This window comes from Pteropus alecto, unplaced genomic scaffold (assembly GCF_000325575.1).
Source record: "Pteropus alecto unplaced genomic scaffold, ASM32557v1 scaffold86, whole genome shotgun sequence".
NCBI lineage: Eukaryota > Metazoa > Chordata > Mammalia > Chiroptera > Pteropodidae > Pteropus > Pteropus alecto.
In genome coordinates this window covers 17,382,908-17,392,842 of record NW_006442109.1, presented here as the reverse complement: position 1 = coordinate 17,392,842, position 9,935 = coordinate 17,382,908, and the positions used below count along the sequence as shown (strand labels likewise).

The window sequence follows — 9,935 nt, the reverse complement described above, 5'->3', positions numbered from 1 at the left end:
CAACTTAATAAGCCATTCTCCAGTTACAATCATTAAAGCATTAGAAGGCAATGCATACCAACAAAAATTTGAGAGAAAAAGAAAAAAAAAGGAGTAGTCCTAGATAACATTATTTTAGCTATATCATAAAATGTTATACTTTCAGCTTTTGTAAGGGGGACAAAAGATTAAAATTCTGTTAAAAATATTTCTTTATTTAATGAACAACTGAATTTAAAGACATAGTCTGCTGTACTACCAATAGCCTTGATGTAAATTTCTTTTAGCTTGGTAATATTTTCTTATTAAGATAAAGCACAAAATATTTTAGTGTTAAGGTTTTGTAATACAGCTAAGTCAAGAGAAGGCCTGCTTTCCCCCACCCCAAGATACGCTAGAGCCTAAATAGAGAAGTCACGAATTCTCTTGGACAAGGTGTTCTTTACTGTGACTTGCCCATGAATTGAGCTACAAGGTAAACAGATATGCTAGCTGCTCACCCTCCTAAGTTCAGTGAAGGTAAACTTGCTTTTTAACAACTGCTCCCATGTTGACAGCCTTCCAAATATATTCCCCAAAATATCTCACTGAATTGGGATAGATCTGTTCAGCTCTTGTTTTGAGAGGCTTTCTTATACCTCTAAGTGTCTGTCTTTATCTGACCAGTCTTCCAATCTCACACATGGGCAAACAAAGAATTCTGAACCACAGACTGGAGCAACACTTCAGGTATTTCCTGGATATGTGGACTACATCACTGGTTCCCTTTCTCAACACTCGTGTGCTCCTTCTGCTAACTATCCTCCTGACCTCAACACATTGGCTGGTCACACCCAGGGACTTGGCCAAGCCCCTCCTCCCTAAATCAGCTCCTAGCCCTGGCTTCTCCTGGTCTATCTTGTTCTACTGTCCCCCAAAACATAAAGGGAGAGTGAGTTTAGAAGGGTGAGGCCTCACAATAGCTAGCACATGGTGGGCACCATATCCTGGAAAAAGCCAGTGACAGGAAGACATAGGGGCCTATTTTCCAAGTAGTTTCTAGGAATAGGCCTTAAACCCTGACTTGTTTTCTACACGGAAGCTCTGTTTTTGTTTTGTCCTATTTTTGGTGGTAGGGAGGAGACTGAGAAAGAGTAATGCTGTTCAAAATGAGTTGCGACTATAGATAGGCCATTCTCAACTTTTCACTTCTAATTTTGTTTTTGCCATTTCACATTACTAAATCTCCATTTGGTTCTCACTATGCATATTCACTTATTCTACAGTTCTAAGGTGAAAGAACAGAGAGGTAGAGTCTTTTTTTCCAATTGCAATGTTCTTGTAGACAGAGAATCTGTCTTATGCATCTTATATCCACCTAATACTATACCTTCTATATAGCAGTCACTAAATATATATCTTGCATACACTATCTCATGCCTATTTTATGACATTTAGCAAGCAATCTATGCTCCCTGTTTTGCTTCCTTGCCTATTTTATTCATACTTCAACCAGGCTTTTACACTATTCTCTAGAGACTACTCTTGCAAAAGTCACCCAGGACCTCCTATCTGCCACATTCATTGGATACATAAATTTATGAATTCCTCTTCCCTTGAATTTTCCCTTCCATTGATTTCCATGCCTCCATGGTTTCCTGGCCTGTCGGCCCCTTCAGTGGCTTTCTTATAGTCTCCTCCTTATCTTTTCTTCTACCATCTCCTCAAAGTTGGTGGTCCCAGAATTCTGATTTATTTCCACTCCACCCACCACTCATCTCACTTTCATGCTTTCCAGTTCATCGTTACCTAAGGCTTCAATTATACTCATAACTCCCAAGCTACATTTCCAGCTCTCATTTCTCTCCTGAGCCCTGGTCCTCTATCTCTAACTGCTCTACTTGACAGCAGTACTACCAGGGCAGCCACTGGTAATAATGCATGGTTACTTCTTCACTCTCCCAATCCGACCCCTTTCCCTGAATTCCCTGTCTTAGTTCATGACATCACCATTTACCCAGTAATCTAAGAAAACTTTGATTCATTTATAAATCTACGGCGTCATAAAAAATTATCATCTAAAAACATAAAAATAAGCATGTTACACTCTCAAATAAAGACTTCTGTTGCCTAACCATTGTTTGTTAACAGAAGACATATTGCTTTCTCTTCAGCATGAGGGACTACGCCCAATGAGACTCCAACCTACTTCTAGTTCATCATCTCCTCCCACATTTCTGGACTCCCTATGCTTGAGTCACACTGAACCATTTACAGAGTGATTCTTTCACACAACTAGCCTTGCATGTGCAGCTGCTTCTGCCTAGAGCAATGATTCCCAACAAGGGTTAATTTTGCCCCTAGGGGGCATTTGGCAATTTCTGGAGACATTTTTTGATGGTTACAACTGGGGCAGAGGGGTGCTACTGGCATGTGGTGGATGGAGGTCAGAGATGCTGCTGAATATCCTACAAATCATAGGATAGCCCCATTCAAGAAAAAGTATCTAGCCCTAAAGATCAGTAGTGATGAGATGGGGAATCATTGCCCTAGAATCTCTTCCTTGATTTCTCTACCTGGTGAACTCTAACTCACCTATCAAGACTCAGCTCAAATGTCACCTCCTCTGCGAAGCCTTCCTCTACCCACCAGTTCTTCTTTTCCTGACAAATATTGTCACATCTTTCTCACTTTCTCATATACATCTCTATTTTAGCACATCACACATTAGACTAAAAATTTTTTTTTGTTTGCCAGTGTCCCTATTACTAGAATGGGAGCTCCCTCAAGCAGAGACTGCACTTTATTATCTTTAATTCCCAGTGCTTGGGTTAGTGCCTAGCGATTAGCAGAGACTTAAATGTGTGCTAGATGAATGAATTAAGGCACATCTACAGAGAAATACAAAGTATTTCTGAAGCAAACAATTCAATTCCTTGAAGTTAAAATTATAGTTCCTCAGTTTTAAGAAATTAATATTATAGTTCCTCAGTTTTAAGAAATATACATATACAAGCATACATTTTTCAGTAAATTTCCAAAACTGGCCATTAACATTGTTGCATCACAGTTTGATTGTCAATATTTATAAAATGCATTGCTTTTTATGGGAAAGATTAAGTGCTGTTCAAAATAAACCTAACTAACAAAATAAGGACCAAGAAAATAATGGAACACTAAAATAAGTATATATTTAAGACATTTATTTTAGGAAGAACAACTAAATAAATTATCAAAATATAAAATCTTGAAATTAGTATTAAAGGCTTTTGAAATAATTGAGACATAGTTTTTTAAAGTTCTGCTAGACTAAGCTTAAGCAGTTTACTTACTCAAGGTTAAGTAACAGAAACTTTTATAATAAAAAGAAAAAAATGTAAAGCCAAACTTTCTGATAAAAACATGTATGTATACGGACAATGGAAGACATGTACAAGCTTGGGCAAAATGCTAAGGTATTTTAAATAATAGGGTAATGAAATCTCTGAGCATCCTAACAACTTAATATAGGAGATTTAGAAAACAACAGATTAGGAAAAATAAAATAATAACAAACTATTTACAGAGATTTTAGAAATCTGAATAGTAATTTTTTTACTGGATTAAAAACTGCCTTAGCTCCTTAACCTCTTCCTTAATCGAGCTGACAAAATATTACACACAATGTTAAAACATCAAATATTTATTTTCAGATCAAAAGTCATTATACAACCTTTACAAAAGTAATACTTCCTTCAAAAAGTATATAGAATAAGCTTATGTCAGTTATTGTTATTTTTGTAAAGCAAATAAATAAAATAAACACTACCATGCAGACTACAGTCTCATCTTCATTCTAAGTTGTAAACACAGAACAGAACCCTGTGGCAGATACAGGTAAAAGTTCTCACTGGATTTAAAAAATTAGCCATTAATGAGCTGTTGATTATAGAGAGCTAGAAACTGGATACTACACTGCTAGAGACTGGTAGCTAAACACATAAGAAAAGAATGTGTAGTCCTCTCAGTGCTTTAGAAACAAGGGTCCCTTCCCAAAGCAGTGATTTAATTTCATGGCTGCTTGGTACAGATAGCTGACATTACTAAATGCTACTCTAATATCAACTTGTTAAATATGAATCCAGACTCAGCATATCAGAATACTAACCCAGACTAACTGGAGTCATGGGAAATATTTTGGGAGCTGTTTATTTATAAATGAGTTACAATGTACTACTATAATTAGATTAATATATAATTATTGATAAACACAGGATTATTTCTAAAACCCTATTATTGTTGCCACTGCTATGTTTAGAAAAAAACACTAGTCTTCTCCTCTTAAAACAAGCCCTTGATTTACTACTAATCATTTAGATCTGGTATATGTTGAATTATAGTGATCTGGTCACTATATTGTTTATAATACTTTTATAAAGGTTGTTTAATAAACATTAAAAAAGAATAATTTAAAGCTCTCCAGCAAATTACATACTTGTGAACTATTTTATAATCCAATAATCTACCCCAAAAAATAGAATCTGCACTAAGCTAGGCATTTGGCTGTCACACACACACAAAATATTTGTCAGCTCACCTAAGTTTAAATAAAACCAACAAAAGTTTATATTTTTAGCCATGCAAAAGGCATTTAGCCACACTTTATTAAAAAACATTAAAAACATCATTTTCAAAAACATAAACAATAACAAACTATACTATTACCACAAAATCAACTATTTTAAGGATATTTCTAGGTTAATTAGTCCACGCAGATTAATTATTTCATTAAATGTAAAATAAATTTACAAGATGCATGTAAATTCAATTAGCAAACTATTAATACATTTCTTCACAGTATCACCTCATTACTTTCTTTTAGGGGAAAAACAGTTGAATGGATTATAATCTCCTAAAAGATGTTTTTTAAACAGTTTTATAAATGGAATTAATAATTCTAAAAGATAGATCAGAATATGAAATTCGATCATTATTCATCCTCGGTAAAGTAGTTGCTTATATTAACATCTGGGCCTTGGGTAACAGTGATTGTATTTACTGGATTTCAAAAGAGAGAAAACAAACTAGCAATTCCTTATTATTATATTTACCTCAAGCTACTTGTCCAGAAGTTTTTTAAAAAATCTTAAATATAGATATTGAGTGTTATATAAACACAGATAAACAGATAAGTTTTTTCCCCAAAAACTATTTTGTACTGTCATCTAGAATTGGTTTAGTCAGAAAAATTTTTTAATTTCCTGGTATTAAAAATGTTTTAATAGCCTGGCAAGACCTTCCAAACACAGACATTTAAAAAATCTATTTAAGGTCAAAACACTTAACATACTTTGGAAAGGCACATTACATAAAAACTGTTTTGGTTAAGATTCACTAGAGTTAAATTACTAATATAATAAATCAAAATTATCAAAATAATAAATTAACAAGGTAACTAAAAATTATGGGAAATGCCTAGCAATTGAAACCAAATTTAAAAATCTAAAATTTAGATTTCAATATTGTTAAAAGAGTAAGTTACATTTTAGAAGGCTGTCTTGACTGGTAGCTAAAGAAAAATAGGGTGGAAACAAAATTCCTGTGGTTAAGGGTATATACAAATGAAAATGCCATTTATTTTTCCTCTGCTTTAAACTTGCAGCATAATAGTTTTCAACAATGATCTAATAAATACACGTACTTTAGAAAAACATTTTTTCTATGTTCATTTCCAACAAGATTTTCACATTTTAACATAGGCTTTTTATTATTTAATATTTTAAATAATTTCACAATGATTTATTTAGCATTTATTTCACAATGAAATAACAAATGAGCATTTTTGAAAGTTGGAATAAAATATGGAGTTAGACATTAGAATACCATGCCACTTGAGGGGAGAGAAAAATATATCAAAGTAAAGAGTTATAAAATAAATTATTTAAAGCTTGTTTTTATGCTACAGAAATGTTTTAAATCACTTAGGAAAGGCTTTTTTTGTTTTGTTTTTAGTAAATATTTTCTACATTGGTAAAATAACAGAGTGAAAAACTGTTGGAGATTCCTTACAAATATAAATTCATGACCACAAAATACTTGCTAGCTAATGAACAAGAAAGTAAATAAAACTGCTAAGTTATAATAAATTTCAACGAAATATTTCATAAAGTTTTTCTAATATAAATTTATATTTATCAAGACCAAAGGAAACTTACCTTACAAGAATGCTTCAAAGGATTAGATAGTTCATTTTTGAAATCTTTGTTGCTGTTTCTTGATAAATTATCAACTTTACCTTCACTTCCAGATGCAAACTTTATGAGTAATTGAGATGGTCCCCCTTTAGAACAATTGTGCTTAATGCTGGATAAACAGGAAACATTTGGATAAGTTCCTCCTAATGAAATACTTCTTTGTAAAATAGCATGATTCTTGTTCATCTGTAAATTTGGTCTTTCCAACTGTCCACCGATATTTATTTGATAATCTACATTTGGGGATGATGGTAAACATGCAGATGTCTTACGCTTAAGCTTCATGTACTCTGAATCAGAATTAAGCTTCGTTTCTGACATCTCTGGTTTACAATCACCATTTGCTGCTTCACAATCTAAAGTAGTTGCTTTTTGTTGCATGAAATGTACTGAAACACAGGAATATCCTTCAGATGACTTTTCAAGGATAGTCTGATTTGGACTATTATTTGCAATGACAGTTTTCTTTTGTAATGAGCCCTTCCCCTGAAGTGGTCGTACATCTCTTACTTCTCCAGGAGCACAGATTGTTTTAGATAACCGAACTCCATTGACAGCTGTTGAAAGAAATCCCTTAGCACTAGTACCATCTTCGTTGTGGGCAATTTCACTAGGAGAAATAATAAACTGGTGCGAGGTTTGGTAGGATCCTTTGCTTGGAAGAGTACCTGTGCTCGTCGGAGAAATTGGTGGAGTATTTGAAAGACTCCTAGGAAAAATAACTAAGGATGAGCAACGTTTTAGTGGAATTTTCGAGTTCCTGCTAACGGGCAGTTTCATAATCTCTAGTCCATGTTCCAAGTCATCCTGGACAAAAGGAATTGTACTTGTACTTCTTGGAAAAAAATCACATGGAGTAGTATTCCTGTTTGGCACGCTTCTACTGGAGGTGCCATCAGAAGATAAATTTCCACCCAAAAAAGTATCATCAGTTGATGGAAAAGTGTAACTACTGCTGTCACTGTTGGTGTATGAACCTCCACTTGTGATACTTGTGCATGACCCATAATCACTACCGTTGCTGTTGTAAGAGCCATTGTCACTGGTTGAAAAGTTACTAAAGCTACCACCGCAAATGGCAGAACTGCTTAAAAAGTTACCATCATTCTCAGCATTCAGTTCATTATCAACCACAGCACTGCTGTAAATGCCGTCCTTCAAGACACAGGTAAATGAAGCATCATCACCGTCAGCTAAAACACTGCTAGACTGAAGACATTCACTGTACCTTGTTGGCTGTAGTGAAATCTGTAGGCAGCTGCTCTTTTTATTAACATTTTCAGGTGAAGAAATAGATGATCTCTCCTGAGACTTAACGTTTTCCTTTATTAACGGAGCTAGTGCAGTCTGTCTAGGAGTCAGCTTCATTTGAACAATGTTAGACTTTGAAATCCGTGCTGGTCTTTTGAAGCGCATGTGAACACTGCTATCCAAATCATCTCCGGAGGTTTCTGACAAAGGATAAGTATTGCTTCTTCTGGCTGCAAAGTGCAATCGTAAGCTTTGTGCCATTTGTTCTCATTTCCAAACATGTTAAGGGCTGAAAGTCATAACAAAGATCTCCGTCGGTAGACAGGCTAAAAGCAGCTGCACTGCGTCGAAAGAAAAAATCATTTGTGGTGCCTAAAAGAGCTCTTAAGTAGTAGTCTTTTTCCTAAGTAAAACACTAGATGCCAGATATTATAGAAAGAAAAAGACGACCCATTCCTGAGAGTGACGTTTCCAAAATGTCTTGAATTGCTTGTAGTCAAAATGCCTTCACTTACAAAGCACTTGATTTCCAGCGACCTTTAAGCTGAGCTCAGCTGCAGCACACTGCCTCAAACACTGCCAACCTTGTTTCAATTATACCTTCTCCAATTTGCATGAATGAGTAACACAAGAACAACAATCTTCCAGCATTTCAAGTTGAAACAGTATTTTTTTTCACTCCAGCTCTACTAAATGAACATTTAACTATGTGAATCACGGTGCCTATACTTTCTCCAGCAGAGTTTGACCACTAATATTTTTACCCATAGGGATAAAATTACAGGAAGTTGGTAGGAATGAAACCCCGTGTAATTGAGTATCAAATTGAGGATTGAATTTCCAAATAGTAGCCATACTAGGAATCTAGTCAAGTTAGTTAATGTAGAAAGGAATATAGACTGTTAAATTTTTAAAGATAAGTTCAAACAGTTATACAATTTGGAAATACTAAAACTGTGGGGTGAATTAAAAATTTAGCATTAAATCAAATAGATAGATATTTTAGCTTCCAAAACACTTCTTATACAAAGTGAAAGCTTAAGGATAGAAATACAAAATTAGCCTACTAATGCTATTGCAAAAATTGAGTATACATTCAAGAAAAAAGAAACTTTAAGAGAAGCTGTCACCAAGCATTTCTCCTATAATTTTAAGGCCTTTTCCAGCCAAGTAGTACAGTCTTTAAATGATGCCATTTATATTTTGACTATTAAAACTCTGCCAAGAAATAGCCTAAGCAAACATTCCATTAAAAATATATGCAGATTAGACAGAAAAACTATACCCCAATGTAGTTTGAGCACACAAGATATTTTATTCCACTGTCTCTGCAATTCATTCACTTAAGAGAGTGTTGCGGTAAGTAAAGAAGTCTAAAAAGGATTTAACACATCAAATAAACATATCTCAATGCCAATTCTGTTCTGAAAAACTCTAAGAGCTCTTTGCTGGCCCCTACTGGTACACTGAAACAATCCATTTAGCTGTTTTATATCTATAAAGAAATACAAACCATGCTGCATATTTCTTTATATAAACAAAGTACATACTTGTTTACATTTTTGAGTACTAGCACTGCCCTAGAGATGGAATTACTTACTACTGCTGATAAAGCTCCCACAGTAGAGAACAGTAGACTGTTTGTCCTCATAGAGGTTGTGATTTTGTATATATATATTTTTTTCTGCTTTGTATTTATTTAACCTTTACTTTATTTTCAGTTTACTAGGTAATAAAAGTTTAATATTTTAATTTCTGCCCCAAATGTCATAGACCAAGGTTGGTACTCTAGTTGAAAGAAACAAATTTATTTTTAAATAATACTCTAGGGTATATTTAAACTCCTTACCTGAATTTTATAGCGGGAACTTCAGTAATAAATATATACTGGCTCATTCATAGGAAAGTAAAAAGTAAAATAGTTCAGTTGTTTACACCACATGGTACTACGCCCAAGTTGTATTTTTCTAAGTAAGGTTTTTTTCTCTAAGTAAAAGCAAATATATGAAATATATACTTGCACTTTGTTTAAAAAAGAAAACTCTGTTAAGATAGATCTGTTCTCAATCACAATTTTCTAAACAGTATTTTTAATCAATTAAGACATGACACAATAGAAATATGGAATTAATTAAATTACACTTCTGACTAAAATGAGACAGTACTATGTTTCATAATGTATGCAATAATTGTAAACTTAGTAATAAAATTATGTTATTTGGTTTTGTATAATCTATCTCCTTAATGATTTTACAAACTTCAGTAAATACTCCCTAATAATGCTTTTTTTTTAGAGAAGGAAGTGTCCTAACCTTTTCATTCTGCCTTCAAATAACTTAAGCTTTCCTTCTTGAATTGTTAGGGGTCTGAGAAGTCAAAGAATAGATCACTTCTTATAGGCTAATTAATCAATGAGATCTAACTGCTCATGTCTGTGGCCTATAATGTCCAATTAATAGGAAAAGCTCCTCTAGTTGTTAATATAAAATAATG

At 33.8% G+C, this 9,935-nt stretch overlaps 1 protein-coding gene across 6 annotated transcripts in view; it reads right to left on the bottom strand.

The window, feature by feature from the left end:
- Positions 1 to 9,935, bottom strand: part of NEDD4 (neural precursor cell expressed, developmentally down-regulated 4, E3 ubiquitin protein ligase) — a 96,559-nt gene that overhangs the window by 46,695 nt on the left and 39,929 nt on the right. For 2 of the 6 annotated variants that reach the window (XM_015595997.2, XM_025038735.1), the window contains exon 1: positions 6,153 to 8,161. The exons of 2 other annotated variants lie outside the window; for them this stretch is intronic. In XM_015595997.2, the coding sequence (XP_015451483.1) occupies positions 6,153 to 7,703 (1,551 nt within the window). In that variant the 5' untranslated portion in view covers positions 7,704 to 8,161. Of the gene's footprint in view, positions 1 to 6,152; positions 8,163 to 9,935 lie in introns of those variants that run through there. 2 more of the 6 variants (XM_025038736.1, XM_006920337.3) reach the window with 2 other exon arrangements.